Raw genomic sequence first — 19,770 nt, 5'->3', positions numbered from 1 at the left:
AGTCTTGATTTCTGCTGTGACATTCGGATATTAGGGTCAGAATTTGTCGGAAACAACATGAGGGAGATTTTCTTAGTACCAACTGAGCATGGTTTAAACACCACAGCCTACCTGAGTATTGTTGCTGACCGTGTCCATCCCTTTATGACCACAGTGTACCCATCTTCTGATGGCTACTTCCAGCAGGATAACGCACCATGTCACAAAGCTCAAATCATCTCAAACTGGTTTCTTGAACATGACAATGAGTTCACTGTACTCCAATGGCCTCCACAGTCACAAGATCTCAGTCCAATAAAGCACCATAATGGATGTGCAGCCGACAACTGTGTGATGCTATCATATCAATATGGACCAAAATCTCTGACAAATGTTTCCAGCACCTTGTTGAATCTATGACACCAAGAATTAAAGCAGTTCTGAAGGCAAAAGGAGGGCAAACCCGGTACTAGGAAGGTGTACCTAATAAAGTGGCCAGTAAGTGTACATGGCTTTAACAGGGTTTCTTTTAATATTCACCAAACAGGTAAACAATACATTAACTAAGCTGAAATGCACACAATCTTTAAGTATGAAATAAGTGAGGAAACTTCCTTAACACCATGAACCCCAGGACATATCAGTCCTAGTACTTAACAGTATGTTGGTTATGTATGTGTTTTGTGTTGAGGTCTCACCAAACACAGCTCCAGCTGATCACAAAGGGCATAAAACTCCTCCAGGCTCTTGTCAAAGCGCTGCACAGAGGTGTCGCTGCTTTTGCTAAACCAGGAGAAACAAAAGACACGTTCAAAATATAGAAACATCTGTCTCCAGGACCATCATTGTGACGTCACATCCAGTCAACTTACATGCCGTTGTCAATTGAGGTGTTGTGGGACAAATTCAGGGATGCAATCTTCATCACATTCTGAAAGTGGAAATATAAAGCGATACGTTTGAAATACATTGCTGTATATATATAATTCCTTTATAGAAACGACAGTATTTCGAGAGTGAACTCGTTAAACCAACTTTAGCTTTTGTTATCAGATGTTTTGGGCATTTTTGATTTCAGTTTTTGTCTCGGTGCCTCACAGTTACCTGCAGACTCTCCTTCAGCTGAGGAATGAGCATTTTAAATCTATGAACTGGATCAAAGTCTTGCTGTTGGCTCAGCTGCTGCTGCTGTTGTTGTAATGAAGTGGCCTGTTGTAATCCGGGCTGGGACATCGGCCCGCCGGGCTGCTGCTGTTGAGACGCCATCTTGACCGGCTACAATGAACAAGCCGGAAGAACACTAAAATATCCGGTTCGTCGTTTTTCAAAATAAAAGCATTTAGTAAACTACATGGCTTTCAAAACGAAAATTGTTTCTTTTTTTGTCTATTTATACATTTTCTAAATGCAGCGTTGGGGAGTAACTAGTTACATGTAACAAGTAAGATGCAATTAAGTTACAAAATAAATGTAAGGGTAATCAGATTACAGTTATTGAGGAAAAATATGTATTTAAATTAGAGTTACTAATCAAAATACTGGCGATTACAAGGGGGTTACACCTAATTATATTGTTTTTTGGTATAAAAAGATAAAAAGTTTATATAGTCCAGTTTCAAACATTTCTTTGAAAAGTAATCAAAAAGTAATCAAATCTAATGTTACATTATTTTGATGAAGTGATTAAAATAGTTACATTACTTGTTACATTTTTAAGAGGGTAACTAGTGGCCTAATCTGTAACGTACTACATTTTTACAATAACCTTCCAAGAACAAAAATAAACAAACAAACAAAAATGGAGACACTACCAAGCCTGCGTAGCTTTTGGTTAAACATTGGATGGGGAAATTTATGAAATGGTGTGGGGTCCTCCCGGGAAAAGTTGCACCCAATTTCAAGCATTCTGGTGATTTTTGTTCGCACCAATTTAAGGTAATCAATTTAAGGTGGAAAAGTCTTTAATTTCATCAAAATAATTTCATAAAATACCTCTTGGATTCTAAATACTGAGGGGGACATGTCCTACCCCACCCCCACCCCCCAAATCTAGGCCTATGTACAGATATGTAGCCTATTATAATTGCAATAAAGCTGAGCAATTATGTCCAATCCATTATATACACTTTACACTACATGGAATCATACTTTTGAATTTGATCGACTAATAATTCTAAATACTTGGGCACATTAGTATATCTGTATATTTATATAGAACAAGTGGGGTCAAACTTTCAAATACATTTGTTTATGCTGAATTATTTGTAAGGTCTTTCTTCACAGTGTGGGCCTGCTTCTCGTTTAAATTGTGTAACGATAAAATGCGTTCAAGTAGCCTATAATTTTAATTTCAGGACTCTGTCATTGAATAGATAGTTTGATTATTTAACCTCTGCGACCACTGAGTTGCTTTATAACAATTCAGATATTCTCGTATCACTAAACGTTTTGTTTGTTCAAGTAATTTTGTTTTTCTGAAGTTGTTTGTCTTGTTTTGTGTGGTCTTATATGAAGAGTTGCTCCTTGGCGGTTTTTAAGGTGGCTTCCTGAAGGCAGCAGCAGCGGCGCAATAGCGGAGGTGGGAGGGCCCTGCAGCCGCTCTTCCCTGGCAGAAACCCCGTAGTGCGGCACAGCAGCGCCATTCGGTAACTACAACAGTATCCAAAATGGCAGGAGCTGATGGAGACGACTCTCTCTACCCTATCGCAGTTCTCATTGATGAACTGCGAAATGAGGATGTCCAGGTAAAACATTTGTTTTGACTTTAATCGTGATTGATATTGTACCGTAAAATGAGGCCGAATATCAGTCGTGTTTGCGATTGCCAGCTAGCTAACTAGCACATATGTAAGCTAACGTTCCCGGCCAAGGCCTATCAGGAATGCTCTGCCGGGCGCACCCTCCTTTGCCAATGTACCTGACTTGCTGTTTTGATTTACGACGTTAATTATCAATACGGAGTAACGGCTAATGTTATTTTTGATCGGTCAGTGTTCACACCAGCTTAGTTGTAAACGTAGAAAGGTTAGCTGGGTAAGAAGCTAACCAGGTCATTGGTTTAGCCGTTAGCGTTAAAGCATCGTATCGCAGTATGCTAGCTGACGTTCATTGACCAAAGTTGGCAATCACAACACTAGGGCGTGTAAGGCCTCAGTGGGTATAGCTCACTGTTGTTAGCATGGTTATGACATGTCAATGTGTGTAAAGCTATCATTTTCATTCAGCTAGTTTAGCGAATCGTTTTGAAACGCTGGTTGACGTTAGCTCGCTAGCTACGTAATGCGAAGACGACGACCGTAGCCGAGATTGTAATTGATGCACTTTGCGGTAAATCCAACCTGATTTAACAGGGTTTAACGAGGCTATACCTGAGTTCAGTCAAACACTGACACTGTTTTATAAAACGTTGCACTTAAAATGTGCCTGCTTTGCTAATGAATGTCCATTTTGTTTACAGTTACGGCTGAACAGTATCAAGAAGCTGTCCACTATTGCTTTGGCCCTCGGTGTTGAGAGGACTCGCACTGAACTCCTTCCCTTCCTCACAGGTAATAAAGTGAATCCCTTTAGCCTGTAAAAATTATCTGATGTTTGACACAGCAGTCATGACCTCAGTGGTTTTTTCACAAGGTTGTCACATGGGGAAATGCTGAATGCGTTGTTATTTAAACCACTCTAGGCTGTTGCAATAGCTGTCACTCATTGCTTTAGACCTGTAAACGTGTGTTCATAAGTTTTTAATGAGTCTTCCTCTAATCCCTTAGACACCATCTATGATGAAGATGAGGTGCTTTTGGCCTTGGCTGAGCAGCTTGGCAATTTCACTATGTTGGTGGGAGGGCCAGAGTACGTGCACTGTCTCTTGGTAAGTCACCGGAGAGTTGATTTAAGCATATGCTCATTAATGGATAAATGTTACCCTGCTTTTGAGTAAACTTTAGAAATCATTTGACAGGGCCATGTTGTCAGCTCTATATATTTCCATGTCCATTGTAAGTAATGATTATGTTACATAATGAGAATTCAGATACAGTTTTAGTAGTAGTAGCACAGAAGCACAAGCTGTGAGCTGTGTGGTTTTTCTGATGATTTCATTCATGTCTGCTCCCTTTTAGAGGATTTGTTTATTAGAAGATAACCAAAGGGGTGCATTATTTTTACGTTATGGACATTTCAGGAATTTGACATTATAGCTTAGTGAAATGAATAGTTTAAATACAAATATTGGTGTATGCCCCTCTACTTTAACATTCATTTAAAGTATAAAATACTACCTACACATTCTCATAATTTCTAGTGTTTTTGAGCAGTTAAATAACATTAACCCCCATCTAAACTTATTCTTTCTTGATTCACAGCCTCCACTGGAGAGTCTAGCTACAGTGGAAGAGACAGTGGTCAGAGACAAAGCTGTTGAGTCCCTGCGAAAGATCTCTCAGGAGCACTCTCCAGTTGATCTGGAGGTCCATTTTGAGCCTTTGGTCAAGCGGCTGGCCAGTGGTGACTGGTTCACTTCTCGCACATCTGCCTGCGGCCTCTTCAGCGTCTGTTATCCCCGTGTCTCCAGCACTGTCAAGGCTGAGATCCGCCAGTAAGTTGCTTTTTACAAAGAGAAGCACTTTTTTGAGTGCTCTAAATACAATTTTTTTTGACAGTGGTGTATATTATGACATGACATTAGGCATGTAATTAAATGTATACCCGTGGTGATTGTTTGAGTCTTTAAACCAGGTTTGGTTGGTCAGTTTTCCCTGATTAAAACTTGTTTGTTGTTGTTTGTGGTTGTCTTTAGGCATTTCCGCACCTTGTGCTCAGATGACACTCCTATGGTGCGTCGTGCTGCAGCATCCAAACTTGGGGAGTTTGCCAAAGTACTGGAGTTGGATTATGTTAAAAGTGACATTATTTCCCTCTTCACTGCCCTGGCCTCTGATGAGCAGGTATCAGCACTCTTCCTCCTTTTTCTCAAATTAAACTGTTCTTTCACTCTGTGTTCTTTGCTTCCCTCTGGCTGTTAAACCAAAGGATGGCCAAACTGATTCCATTGCCTTTCTCCACTAGGACTCAGTGCGGCTGCTTGCCGTGGAGGCTTGTGTCAGCATTGCCACTCTGCTGCCTCAGGAGGACCTTGAGACCCTGGTTATGCCAACCCTGCGCCAAGCTGCAGAAGACAAATCCTGGAGGGTCCGCTACATGGTGGCTGACAAGTTCTCTGAGGTAAGCAGCCGACTCTTTTGCCCTGCTGGTATCCTGGTTAAATGAAGCAAAAAATGTCAATTGGGAATCATGTCATATATGTAGAGTTGCTGTCAAATTGTCCATTTCCTAAGAACCATTTAGCTCAAACAGTATTGACATTTGTTAATTGAAACAACGCTGGAGGCCAAAATTATTTTTTTTCACAGGATGCACACATGTTCTGAGTCACAGGTGAAATTATGTTTAAAAGTGTGGCACATGAGGCGACATACAGCTCACCTGGTAGAGGGTCTGCCCCATGTAGGCTGAGTCCTCTGTAGTTGCCTGGGTTTGATTCTGAACTGTAGCCCTTTGCTGCATGTCACCCCCTCTCGCTTTCCCCATCTTTCCTGTCTATTTTAGCTGTCCTATCAATAAAGGCAAAAATGGCCCAAAAAAAGTGTGGGGACATTTTTCTGTCAAGGATAAGGGCAAACTACATTACAAATGTTTACATGTTTGTGTGTAATGCATCCTACAAAACACATAAATGTGGTGTTTGCATTATCAGCAAAGACAGCTGAACAATTCTTGAATTGCACTGCCCATTTTGAAGCTCAACGACAGTGGATGCTTTCTTCTGCTGCTTTATTCCCCAATGTTTTTACTCTTTGATAGTGTTGGAGTCAGGCTGCAAGTACTTCCAGAGTATTGGTGCTTCAGCAACTAGGCAGATTTTATGTTATTTTTATATTATTATTTTTATGTTTTGTGTTTTTCATTGCACGTTCCTTTCATTAAGACTATTGCTGAATAGTTCAGCGAACAAAAAAGACGGAGGGTGTGCACAAGTAGGAGTGTGAGAAACTAAAACTGGCATTTGAATGTATATGGTATAAACCATGTGTACTGTAATTCAATAGTTGAGCAATGGTGTGTGAAATTAAAATTGTAAACTCTTATAAATAGAGATAACATGCATTCACTGGTTTATTATCGTCCTCCTAAGAAGGAATTGCTAACAATTTTATACCTTTTATCAAAAGGTGTTGGTCAGTTTTGTTAAAGGTATACTACGCAGGATTGTTAGTTCACATGCACCAGTAAATGTAAAAGCCAACCCCAAAGCCACTCTCGTCAGGTGTTTTGCCTCACTATACATGCATTATTTTTGGTGATGTGTGTCTTGGATGCATGCTGCTCACAGTCTGGCAGCTGGTCACTATATTTGCCCCAACCACACCTGAGCGCTGTGGGGGTACATACCCATAAATCTACAGAGCACAGACAATACGAAGAAAATACAGGCAGAGTGCAGAAAAATACACAGCCACACATTTTTAGTGGGTGATAGGTGATGCGTGAGAGGATTGCTTCTGTATGAGTCTATACACTTGTTTTTCTAAATTTTAGCAGAATGTTTAGTACATGAATGTGGAAGGGCATATCTATTGGTAGCTTTAATTTTTGATGCATGTTTTGACAAATCTGAACTTTTTGCACATTCACAAATCCGTTCATAGGATATTTAAAATACAAATCAAAGGAAATGAATATTGTGTATACAGTAAATCACCATCATTCAGTAGAGGAGTCAGAAATTTTTTAAGTTTTCATTTTAATGTATGTTCAGGCATAGGATAATGTTTAAAAATGTACAAATGTCCATGCAGCCACACCTTCCCCTCAAGCATTCTAGATGTGCCTTGTATGAAGAAAATGGCTCAGAAACATTACTTTTCACTTTGTGATTAAACGTTCATGTGGACATGTTGAACCTTTTCTATCAGTGCATTTAGTTTTTAAAAGGACCTGCTACTTCAAGGCTTTATATTGGCACCAATATATATTCATGAGACTGCCGACTTTCACCAAAAAAACCCCCCAAAAAAACGCTGCAAGATCTTTATGTGACACAGTAACCTATTTAAAGTTGGAGTAGAGCATCCCTAACTGGGTTTCTCTGACTCAGACTGGATAACAAGGCTGTTGTAATGCATTCAGGACTTTGGCATGTGAGAGAGAAAATGGGTTAATAGCAGATATATATAAGATAAATATAAATGATAACCTGAACTTGGAACATTAAAAATGATTGGTAAAAGAATAACACATTACTTAGGCCATCATAGTTGTTCTGTCACCTGTTATATACCCTTTAGTGCCCCCTTTTATTCTCAACTCTCCATTAAAACTAACCCATGTTTTGTGTATTAATACTTTCCCCACATGCTTATTTGGATATTGAGACTGATGCTGATCTTTTTTTCTGAATGTAGCTCCAGAAAGCAGTGGGACCAGAGATCACCAAGAACGATCTGGTCCCAGCCTTCCAGAATCTTCTGAAGGACTGTGAAGCTGAGGTCCGTGCTGCTGCGGCCAACAAAGTCAAAGGTCAGTACACGAGGACACGTAAAGTAAATGAGCGGGTGACTTGCTGAAAAGGTGAATTGCACGGGGTGAATTAAACAACTTGTTTCAGCTGCTTGTCCAGTCTGTTTTGTATTTTATTCATGGTGTTTTTCTTTTCTTAGAATTCTGTGAGAACCTCCCAGAGGACAACCGTGAGCAAATCATCATGACTCACATTCTGCCCTGTGTCAAGGTAAAAAATAAACTTTCCAGTCTGCCACATTGTGACATTTCTCCGGTGCTTTACTTCTCACTTGAACAAGAAACACTTTGAGTTGCTATGCGTTATTGAGCATGGAAAAGGACTAGAGGCATATCTTTTTATAGTCTTCCCCAAAGCGTTTATGCAGACGTGGTGGTGTGATGTCCGCCTTAATGAGAACTGGGTTGTTATACAACTGAGATCTTATTTTCATAATGTTGTCCAGTATTCCTTTTGATGTCGATAATATTTTATTTACCAACTGAAATGCTGATATCTCAAGTATGATGAGTCCAACAGGGCAAGCAAATCCAGTGTTTAACAACATTACACCATCGGCTCATACAGATATAAATCTCTAAGTGTGTACACTCAAAATGTTTTGACACAACTGTCCGTTGCATAGAAAAGTGATGTGCTCATTACTATAAGTACAGTAGGTTTAGCTAGAAAGCCTCTCTGTAAAAAGCAATGCACGTATACAGCACACAGTATTGATTTATGTTCAAATTTTTTCAATTTTCTCTCCCAATGGTGGTAAACAAGTTTTGTTTACAGGCTTTATGTAATATGCCCTACTAAACTTTAGCTCCCCAGATCTCAGCAGGCAATGAGTAAAATATTTACGCTGGCTGAAATGATGATTTGCATGTTGGTGAATTTTCAGATGTAGAAATAATACAACTGCTCTAGCTTTATTACCCATGTTTGCTTTGATGCTCTTGATCAGAGCAAACCATAAAACCCATTCAAGTAGACAGTGTTTATATACACACAATAAAAATGGAGAGATGTTATGACCACAACCTTTAGAAAGACATTTAGGTATCCAAAGATGCCCACTAACGTACCCTAAGCATAAATGGCTGTTAAGAGGGTATTTCATGTGGGACTGCTGCAAAAGACAGTGGGTTATACAGTGTGTCTGTGTACCAGTGTTGGTAAGATTTTGAACAGCAGGTGGCACTGTTGTTTTATGTTCAACAATAAGTTCAGTCATAGCGCTACTGATTAAAAAATCTTATATCATTGCCAGCTGATTTTTTTTAATCGCAATAACGATTACTGCAGTGAAATTCCAGGATCTGTAGACTATTATAAGTAAAGGTACAGATCTGTGACTCATTCTGTTTTTCCTGTCAATATATCAACAGTGGAACAAAACTATACAGGCAGCAACAATCTGACACACAACCTTAGAAAGCTGTAAAAAGTTACATAATTCTTAGTACTAAAAAGCTGCTATGTGATATTGGTTTGATCAGATATGTTTAATATAATCATGAGGCAGCTCTGGCTCCGGAATCAGAGCTGTCATCTGCCAATTGTAGGTCAGTGGTTTGATGTAATATTCTGTATAAATGCAGTCCATTTAATCAGTGAGCATGACAGGATAATAGGCAATTTCTGTGTCCCCTAATTATATTATGCCATTTCTGTTTCTGTCTACATCATTTGAAAGTATTCCACCCACAGTAGTTAACTGCAATGACTGTTTGTTGTCTGCACTGGTATTACGTCCACTTTGCTGCGTATTTAAACACAAGTCGATTATAGCCTCCCTCTCTCTATTGTGTTGTGAATATGACCCATAGCAGTAGTTTTGATGTTTATTTACGTACTTTCTGTCTTAACTATTTGTTTGTGCTGATCTCTCTGTCTCCTGTGTGTCCCGTCTCTGACCAGGAACTTGTTTCAGACACCAACCAGCATGTGAAGTCAGCCCTGGCCTCTGTCATAATGGGCCTTTCGACCATCCTGGGCAAGGACAACACAATAGAGCACTTACTGCCTCTCTTCCTGGCTCAGCTCAAGGACGAGGTAAAGGAGATGCAGACTTGTAATCGTGGGCCTCAATTTCTCTTTTATATTTTGCATAGTTGGCTTTAGATAGTTCTCAAGGCAGCGCTTAGTTTGGTAACATTCACAACAAAAGCTTCCTGTGAGGCGTCTGAGTTTGACCAACTTCTTTGGCCTTCAGTGATCAGCACGTCTGAGACAGGGTTAAGCCACTTAGTCGCAGCCATCAGATGTACCTAGCTACCACCTGGTTAGGTAGGAGGATGATTCATGCAGTTGGCAGCCAGACTAAGACCTCACAATTAGAAGACTGAATTGCTGTGTCTAGAGGGAAGCAGAATGAAAAGCTGGATACAGTGCAACTAGATCAGTTATTGCCAGATGCCTTTTTATTGTATGTCGATTAGTAAAGAGCACTAGTAGAGAGTGCAGGTATTAAGTAGGTTTAGCAAGGCAACGGTTCTATTTAGACATATAGCACATAGATTGATGACAGGATGTGGCCAGTTTCATTTGCCTTGCATTTCAGGTATTTTTGTGACTCTGTGTTAGACCCTTTATGGGTTTTTACAGTAACAAAAATGTCTGGTTAGGGTCAGGTTACAGAGGGCTAGGTTTTAGAGGAGGAATGTATAAGAACAATCATCATCCCCTAACATAACGGGTTCATCTAGAACAACAAGAGCCCAGTCACATCTTGTCCCATGAATACATTTCCATGACATTAATATGCACGTTGAGATTAGACATGAGTTTGGCAGGTTAGACACAAATGTATATAGATGTTTTGGACGGCCCGAGGCTGTCAGTTCTGTCGCTGCTTTTCTTAGTCCTATTTAAAGATGGCCCCATTTCCTCACAGCACAAACGCAAGACTCAAGACTGTCTAATTAGATTTCCGTCTAAACTGACAGCTTTGACTTGCAAATTTTCGATAATTCAAGGTGCATCTATGTGAGGACAGTTTAAAGGGAGCACGATGGAGAGTGTTCTGCAGACATGCCATTCATTTAAAAGCTGAATTATTTCAAATAGTCACCATGCCTTATTTGGCTACTTCTATGTTCCCACTTAGTTAACAGGCCTGACTGAGAGTGTCAAATCATTGTGCAGTGTAGGGCTTCTGTTTTGTTTTTTTGGGGGTTTTTTTGGAATATGTGGATGAAGAGTTCTGTTTAGCTGTTCTAGTTGTTAATATCCTGTCAAACTTTGAACTAAAGCAGATCCATTTAAGGCTCTTGGACATAATCTTGGGCTACATGATTCTAGACAACAACTTGGAAGTCTGTTTTGTTTACAGTGACCAAAGTGGCTTGACCGGAGCCAAGAAAATTGCACTTAAGAGTAAAAATGGTTGTTCAATATAATGTGTAAACTGTTTCAAGTTTGATTTATTATTATTATTTTTAATGTAGGTTCATCAGATAAATACAATTTGTCTACCCAGTTCAGAAATATCAAAAATGTGGCTCATCATCAAACGATGTCTGTAGAGCTTTCTACGTCATTAAGATATCAGTGCTAACAGCAAATCACTCCTATACAAGACAGTCAACACAGGTGTACAGCAGACCACAATAGGGTTGGTTATTGTTTTAATTTTTAACTGATATCAGCTCTAAAACAATTGTTTCGAAACAATACTGGTGCACTTCCTGAACTGATGCCCTAAAAGAAAAAAAGAAAACCACAAAACAACGGTCAGGGACATTAAAGAACTTGAAATTGAACAATATACTAACTCTTAAAGGTGCTGTATGCAAATCTAGAAAAAAGTAGTTAATTGTTGAGTTTCATTCCCAGGTCATCAAATACAGATGCTTTGGGTGTTTAGACGGGCCTAACCACCAACACAAAGCATCTGTATTCGCCAACCTGAGTATAAGACTCAACAATCAATTATCTTTCACCAGATTATATACAACACCTTTAAGAGTTTGTCGTGTCCTTAAAAAATGTAAATATGAATGAATACAAAACACTATAAACAGATTCAGGAAACGAATTCCTGTAAGAAATAAACCCCAACCCAAGTGCAATGGGTTAAGTCTAAATAAGAGTTGCAGTGCTAATAACAGCAAAATACTGATAATTGAGTTGGAATCAATAATTGTCTATTTAACTCAGGAGAGACTCAACAGCCAGACCTTTCCGCATTATCTGTTTTGGACACTTTAACAGTCCACCTTAGGTGACCCTGGCCTAGTTCCATTGGGAGGCTAACTTTGCTTGCCAACTTCAGGGCTAACCCCGGCGTGAGTCTTTATGAGTTGTAGCATTTAATCACTGAAAAATAGCCTAAACTGTGCACACATTGCACCGCTTCATTTAACTTAATAGTCTCTGCTTCCGTTGCAGAAGCCTCATGTCATGCGTCACTGTCACACATGTGAGCTCCCCTTTGACTGCACATTTGCTGCGCACACATTCTGGCACCGAAATCTACGTTGTGATTCAGTCTGGTCGATGCTAGACGTCACAAGACGCTAGTGACCCGCCTTAATTTTCTATATATATCCTAAATAACTCCTGTAATGTAAGGGCTGTTGAAAGTACATTAAGTTCCTAATGACCTTCTTTTTAAACCCACTGTCTGTGGTAATTTTAATGGCGTTTGTAATGCAGTCTTATCTGCTCTTTATGATTTGTCTGATATCTAAGGACTCTAGTGATGAAGGCATGCTGCCATAAGCTTTACTTAATCATCTTAACTTTTTCTGTCACAGTGCCCTGAGGTGCGTCTCAACATCATCTCCAACCTAGACTGTGTGAACGAGGTGATTGGCATCCGTCAGCTCTCCCAGTCACTGCTGCCGGCCATTGTAGAGCTGGCAGAGGATGCAAAGTGGAGGGTCCGCCTCGCCATCATAGAGTACATGCCCCTGTTGGCAGGACAGCTGGTGAGTCATGGAGTCTAGGAACACAGCTGAAACCCATATAGAATATGTTTTAAAGGTCTCTTTAATTAGGACCACGTGTAGAACTAGAAATATTTGCAGTGTGCAGACAAACAAACTTTATCAGGCTTTGACTGTAAACATCCAGGAAAGCTAATTACACTGTCTTTTCTCAGGGAGTGGAATTCTTTGATGAGAAACTCAACACCCTTTGTATGGCCTGGCTCATCGACCACGGTAAGGCACTCTTATAGGTCAAAAATTTCCGGCGAGCTTTGTCAGACATTAACAAGTTAAACTTACAAATTAAATTGTATTGTGTTGCTGCATGACATAGCGGATGTATTTTACGAGTGGTTGCTTAAACATGAATGCTTATGTAAGCAGCTTTATGGCAATATTCTTTTATTCTAGTCCAAATATTGTCCTTGTTAAAATGTTTTTACACTGAAAGTATTCACAATAACCACAAAAATCACAAATCAACTTCCTTGGGAAGGAACTCCATCCCCACATTTTCCATTTGTGATCATTTTATTTGCTTTGGCGCTCTGCAGCAGGCTGTAACACTCTTTACAGTGCACTATCCCTTTTTGAATGGTCTCATACAGCTCCTGATACATATGCTTATTTTCCATGCAACACCAGGGCAGGGTTGCATTAGTAGTGAATACTGTTTTATTTGACCCCAGATTTCTTTGACTATATATCCTGTCTATAGTTTCCATATCTTTAGCATCACTGCTCTTGAGCTCGACTAGTCATGCAGGGCTCAAGTGATACTGTATTATTAGTGAAAGTGAGAAAATTGGGAGCTAAGGGAGGTGTAAGATGAGGCAATTTGCAGCTCTCTGCTTTCATGTATATGCCAAATAGAAGGCTGTGAATAAGAAACCCTCTTCTTCCTGCCGCCATGTATAGTATATGATAGCTGTTAGTATGTAAAGGCCATTGTGAAAGACGGCTACATCCTGTAGTACAATGGTTTTGATCAGTTGTTATCAGGATTTTTGTCTGACTTTGTGCCACCGTGGGACAGTTAAGCTACTCTGTTGTGCCTTATCATACATTCTCTATGCATTACTTAACCCATTTAGTTTAACCTTGTTCTCGCTGGCCACAACCTGCAACTCATGCTGTGGATTTATACTGTACTTAACAGAGTTAGAAATCACAGTCGGGTCACTGTGGGTGAGCTTATATCTGAGCTGGGTTGCCCTTGGCTGTTCTCTCTACCTGACAGTTAAACTCGTTCTGAGAGACGATCATCCACATTTAATTCCTGGAAGAGCTGTGTGCCCATAGAGCTACACAACACACCCTGCTCTATTTTATAACCTAGAACACTGTCTTTTGCATAAATGTTTCACTCAGAGTATATAGTGTTCCCTTCACATCAAGTTTTCCAATTAGAGAGAGAGAGACACACACGCTCGCTATTGAGGACAAAGGGCCAACTGGGTTACATCATTGGAATGCAGCTGGTGTGAGTTTCCGTGTGTGTGTGTTCATGTGTTCGTGTGTCCGGCTGTGGCTGGGGTTAGGGCTGTGCCACCCTTATGTAAGCCCTTCAAAGAAAGACAGGACTACAGAAATCAGCCCAGAATCCTTCCCTCTCTGACTCTATTATTAAGAAATCGTTTTGACGTTTCACATGACATGCATGGAATGATTTCTGGCGTTTTAATGGAACTGATTTCTCAGTGTATGAAGTCAGTATACTGAGTTGAGTCTGTATAGACTTTAGCCCCTTTCATGTTGCCTGTTCAAAGTGGAATGTCATGCCATTATTTTGCCTTGTTCTTAATATAAGGTTTGGTCATGAAATGGAAGGACAGTTGTTTCAACTCAGCGCCAGCAGCTGAGGTAGTTACGGTGCCAAATCACCGTCTGCATTAAAGAGATAGCCGGCGTGATGGGTGTGATACTGTGACAGTGATGTATGTATGAGACCCACTGCTGGGAGATATAAAAAGCAGGTAGTAGCAGTTAGCAGCTAACTCAAAGAAGAAGAACAATAACCGAAAATGTCCGCCAACTGAGATAACAATAAAATCACACACTGGGGCAGCATTATCCCGCTGGTTCTATGAAAGGAAAGCTGGGGTCATGAACAGACTTTGTAGTGGCCATATCATGCACCCTCTATAAAAAGGGCTCTTGAAAGACATTTTTATCATAAGAATACAATCTGCATAACTTGAGTCAAGATGACAAAGTTGTAGACAAGAATATGATTCGGGGGGACATTAAGCAACATCCAGATGCAGTCAGAAAGACAGGACCTAAGCCATGTGATCCGTTCACCGCAGAGACCCAGCAGTGGACAAAACTCGAGCACACCTTTCACACAGAATGTTGTCACTGTAATTTTCTAGTGTACGCCATCCGTGAGGCAGCCACCTGTAACCTAATGAAGCTGGTGGAGAAGTTTGGAGCTGAGTGGGCTCAGAACACCATTGTGCCCAAAGTGCTGGGCATGGCCAACGACCCCAATTACCTCCACAGGATGACTACTCTATTCTGCATCAACGTGAGTCAATGCCATCATCTCCCATTAGTTATTTTGAAGGATTTAATGTCCCAGTAATGTGACATGTAGTTTTTAGACACTGATAAAGTATATGTTCCTTTTTAAAAAGCTATTAGTCCATCATCTGTAAATGCTGTTCATTGTCATCGCTGTTGACCACCTGTATTGTTTGTGTCAGGCTCTGTCAGAGGCATGTGGCCAGGACATCACCACCAAGCAGATGCTACCAGTGGTCCTCAAGATGTCCAATGACCAGGTGGCCAACGTACGCTTCAATGTGGCCAAATCCCTTCAGAAAATCGGCCCCGTCCTTGACAGCAAGTATGTCCCTTTCATCTTTAGCATCAGATGTTTTCTCTTCACAGTGACAGAAATGTGCCATCACACTAAAATCAAGAACCAACATTGACAGTCTGTCTAATAACTCTCATCATCTTTGTCCTCAAGTGCCCTTCAAACAGAAGTTAAGCCAGTGCTGGAGAAGCTGGCCACAGACACAGACATGGATGTCAAGTACTTTGCCCAGGAGGCTATCAGTGGTAAGCGTTTTTGTCTGTCTTAATCTTTGTAGACTTTGAATGACATGAATCAGGCTGCGGGATATGTAAAAGCAATCAAAATGTGGTTATTTTTGAAAGATATGACAATATGAGGCGCCATTTTAGTGGGAATGGTAATATTTGTATAATTTTCACCTTACCTTTGACAAGACCTGCAGCTCCTGTAATTTGGATATGGTATTTTCCATATTTTGATTAATGGTGTAACACTAGACATCGTATTTGTCATGGTTTGAAACCAAAGGTAGAAATAATTCCTCTCCTTTTCTCCTCTCTACACAGTTCTGGCCCTAGCGTAACCAACCCAACATGGCTAAACTCAGACAACCACCCAAGACAACAACGCAAACACTTTTACAAGATATTTATTGATGTTCAGGAACAACTGGTAAATGTATAGAGAAAGCTGTTAACAATTGTTTTATCCTTTTTCTTTCTTCCTTTTGTTTACTGTCCAATAGTAGAACATGTCCAGGCATAGCACAGGCTTCTTCGTTAACCTTCCTCTTCGCTGTAAATGGGTGCTTTAACAAAGGCAAAGTGTTAAAAAAATTGCATTGAGTGGTGCATGTTGACTTATGTGCTGCTGTACTAGCTAGGCATTGCTAACCAGAACCCCTCTCACATTCCTCCCTTCTACATCCTCGGCCACTGTTGTACTGTAGTCACAGTCGTTGCAGCTTACCACATGTCTGTGTTCGCTACCTAGCACCTAGGGCTGTGCTAGCTCTCCGTGCTGCTGCGCTTTTCTCCCAACGCTAGACGCAAACTTTGAGCAGCAGATGGTGCAGCAAGCTGTTTATTTGCTGAGCTTCCTCCCAAATCAGCCCTTTGATTGCCCTCTTTTCCCTGAGACACTGCTGTGGCTCTCCAGAGAAGTGATTGAAAAGTCTTTGCAGGTCCGTTTTTTTCCTCCACCAGACCAAACCTGTTGTGTCTCTTAAATGCTTCACAGGATTGTTCTGTATAACGCTCTGACAAAGAAATAATGGGTGTCCATAACTGCATGTAATCTGATGAGCAATTAATGATCGCACATACTAGGGTAATCAGTCTTAAATAGTGTCCTTTCCCAACTCTTGTCTACCAGACTACCATGCCCTTGTGCACTGTTTGTTCTCTGCGGCAACACAGATTGAATTGGTCAACGAATGATTTACCTCGGCCCACTGTAATAGGGACCAGCTCGGTCGTAAAGTGTTGCTCATAATTATCCCTCCCCCAAATCCTCAGCGAGTTTGTTGATGTGCTAGGGTGGGAAGTAGCAGTCAGTTGTAATTTTCTGCAATATATTCTCAGCATTGCTCTTAATCTTTGTGCCAATGACTGATAAGCAGCGGTGTTTTCTTTTAGTATGCCTGGGTAAACAGTTTTCACCTCCTGCTCTGTAAAGAGACAACATTGTTCTTTTTCTGCGAGGGACACTTTATTCCTTAGACGTTGAGGGGATGGTAAAACTAAATTGACTACAGCTATCAGGGCCATGGGGATTAACAAAACCATGGCACTCCTTGTGTCCTAAAGCCACCCAGTTTTCCTTCAAATCCATGCTAAGTCCTCCACTATACATGAGATTTAAAAGCATAAGGTCAGAGAATGTAAAGAGCCATCCAGCGATTCCTGCTTGCAAATCTCTACACGATGGAGAACAAGTGCATGCTTTCAAAGAAAGTGGGATGGGGGACATGGAGCATGTGTACGTAAGGCTGCATAATGTTTTATTATGGGGTGGGAGCTGGGGTGGTTATGGGCGGGTTGAATAAATGTATCGTCTGTGTTGATAAAAGAAACTTTTGTCTTTCCCTGAACTACTCCCGCTGTTCCCTTCTCCTCCCCACCCCTCCTCATTTTTTTCTTGAATAAACCTTGATTGTCGATTGTCCTGTATTACGAAGACTGTGCTTTTATTTTTATTTTGAATTCTCTCCACAATTGGGATGCTGTACTACTGTATCTTGATCTGAATAAAGTAACACAAAGGAACCGGTGTAGCCTGCTTTTATACTGCTCGAGCACATAAAGGCTTCTTGTCACTGTAATTGCTCATTTGCTCCGTGATGGACAAGCAGCGGGTAATGATCATCAAAACAACCACTTTATTGGAATATTTAATGAAGTGAGCTGTACAATGGCTATAAAAATATTCTCATTAAATCACTGACTCTGGATGTTTGATGATCAGCACAACAAGATGCCTCAACGTCATTCATTCATTTTCTGTAACCGCTGATCCTCTCAGGTCGCGGGGGGGCTGGAGTCTATCCCAGCTGACATTGGGCAAGAGGCGGGGTACACCCTCGATGGGTCACCAGACTATCACAGGGCTGACGCATAGAGACAGACAACCATTCACGCTCACATTCACGCCTACGGGCAATTCAGAGTCACCAATTAACCTGCATGTCTTTGGATTGTGGGGGGAAGCCGGAGTACCTGGAGAAAACCCACACAGATCAGGGAGAACATGCCAGTCAGTTGATGTGTGGTGTCAAGCACTTAGACTCATTTAAAGAGTAAGAGCATTTCGGAGAAAATGTATTGAATCCATTTTTTCCCCCAAAACTGCCCAACCATTGTTAAGCTACATGGCAACCACAAGTATACTAGTCCTGCCAAAAGTCCTGGACAGTCTTGAGGTCTGGACTCAGCCACTCTAGGACTCAACATTTCTGTCTTGAAGCCGCTCCCGTAGCTTTGGCTTTATATTTTGGTCTCCTTTTCTTGCAGGGGAAATAAATCTCCCCAGTCACAGTTCTCTTGCAGACTGCAGCAGGTTTTTCCTCGAGGAGTTCTCTGTCTTTTACTGCATTAATTTTCTCCTCAATCTTCACAAGCCTTCCAGGGACTGCTGTCGAGAAGCGTCCCCAAAGCAGGATGATGCCACCCCCAGGCTTCACGATGGGGGATGATGTGTTTCTGGTGATGTGCTTTCAGCAAACACAGTGTTTTGCAATGCAAGAAAAGCTTGATTTGGGTCTCACTGGACCATCAAGTAAAGCTGTTGACTATCAGAAAGGATCTAATTATATCCTCTGTGACTTTGTGATGTGAAAAACCTGAAGTCCAAGAATTTTAAAAACTCTTCCCTGCTTTGTAACAATATCCTTTTAAGCATGAAGTGTTGCTTCTCAGCCTGTAAACGACTCAGGAAAATGTGGGATTAATTTCCCATGTTCCTGGTCTTGTATTTGGTCAGCTCTGACCTGGTAGGCGGCTGCTGTGGAGATGAAAGCGTGGGTCCTCCAGGCTGTTTTGGCCACAGGGAACCACATGGAGCAGGGCAGGATCTGCAGCTGACACCTGGCCTCACCCTGACTACTGCTGGGGAGAGCAGCACTGCAAAACAAGAATCAAGGGCTGGGCTGACAGAATACTCTCAAGCATCTATAGTTGGAACACATGAAAGTTTCCAGGGCCTGAAAGCAACATTAATGCAGCAAACTGAGCTGTAGTTTGTATTTTGCAACGTGTTCTGTTAATTCCAAATGAGCAATCAACAGGGAGGATTAGGGCAATAAATCACATGGCAGAGATCTTTATGAGAATCTCAACCTTCCTTTTTTAATCTCCTCAAATCTCCCATCAGCCCTCCTCGGAGCCATGCGCCCTCCCAATCCTCCACCCGGCCCTTTGACTGTATATACCTCATCACCAGAGCACGTTATGCACATATACTGTAATGCACAGGCCGGTGCAGCTGCTGTATGTCAGCACATTACTCTACAGCGAGACCACCTTGAGAGCTATTGTGATATGCGAAGTAGGAGGATTGATGGTCAATGGAACCTTTGAGACTTTTGACTTTTCCTCACCATACTACCACGAAGAGTGTGTTTTTTTTAAGCTGGTGATCTAGACGCAGGAGGAACACGCCAAAGCTTTGAACCGCAATTTTTCCTACGACTGAAAATCTTCATTAAAACACGATTACTTGAGGGCGAGGGCTAATCCACCCCCCTAAATCCACTGGAGTTCGTGAGGCAGTAATGAAACAGCAGCAACCTATTTCTTTCTATTTAGATCCTGTTATTTGGGGGGATTTTCAGCAGCCAGAGCCCTTGACAGCGCTGAGAGCCCTGACGTCAATGCAGCTGCCTCCCAGGACTGTGTCATTTATAATGAAAGGAGTCAAGCAAAGCCCCCACACTGCACAGCACACACACACACACATACTCAGTGAGGTCAGATGCTCTTGGGGTGACAAATGAC

General features: G+C 41.2%; 2 protein-coding genes across 3 annotated transcripts in view; one reads left to right on the top strand and one right to left on the bottom strand.

Annotated features, from left to right (window-relative positions):
- Window positions 1-19,770, bottom strand: part of med29 (mediator complex subunit 29) — an 86,328-nt gene that overhangs the window by 818 nt on the left and 65,740 nt on the right. The window contains exons 2-4 of one of the 2 annotated variants that reach the window (XM_050059474.1): window positions 1,084-1,219; window positions 852-910; window positions 678-762 (exon numbers count right to left, since the gene is read on the bottom strand). In XM_050059474.1, coding sequence (XP_049915431.1) covers window positions 678-762; window positions 852-910; window positions 1,084-1,212 — 273 coding nt within the window. In that variant the 5' untranslated portion in view covers window positions 1,213-1,219. Of the gene's footprint in view, window positions 1-677; window positions 763-851; window positions 911-1,083; window positions 1,276-19,770 lie in introns of those variants that run through there. The other variant, XM_050059466.1, reaches the window with a different exon arrangement.
- On the top strand, window positions 2,567-17,544 carry LOC126399409 (serine/threonine-protein phosphatase 2A 65 kDa regulatory subunit A beta isoform). Its single transcript, XM_050059334.1, has 15 exons — window positions 2,567-2,723; window positions 3,437-3,527; window positions 3,744-3,844; window positions 4,338-4,570; window positions 4,772-4,919; window positions 5,041-5,196; window positions 7,437-7,551; window positions 7,692-7,762; window positions 9,458-9,592; window positions 12,298-12,471; window positions 12,645-12,705; window positions 14,847-15,001; window positions 15,180-15,322; window positions 15,449-15,540; window positions 15,844-17,544. The coding sequence occupies exons 1-15, from the start codon at window positions 2,646-2,648 to the stop codon at window positions 15,858-15,860; spliced, it is 1,770 nt and encodes a 589-aa protein (XP_049915291.1). The 5' UTR covers window positions 2,567-2,645; the 3' UTR covers window positions 15,861-17,544.

This window comes from Epinephelus moara, chromosome 2 (assembly GCF_006386435.1).
Source record: "Epinephelus moara isolate mb chromosome 2, YSFRI_EMoa_1.0, whole genome shotgun sequence".
In the NCBI taxonomy this organism is placed as follows: Eukaryota; Metazoa; Chordata; class Actinopteri; order Perciformes; family Serranidae; genus Epinephelus; species Epinephelus moara.
The sequence above is the reverse complement of the archived record's forward strand: the minus strand, read 5'-3'. Positions and strand labels throughout refer to the sequence as shown.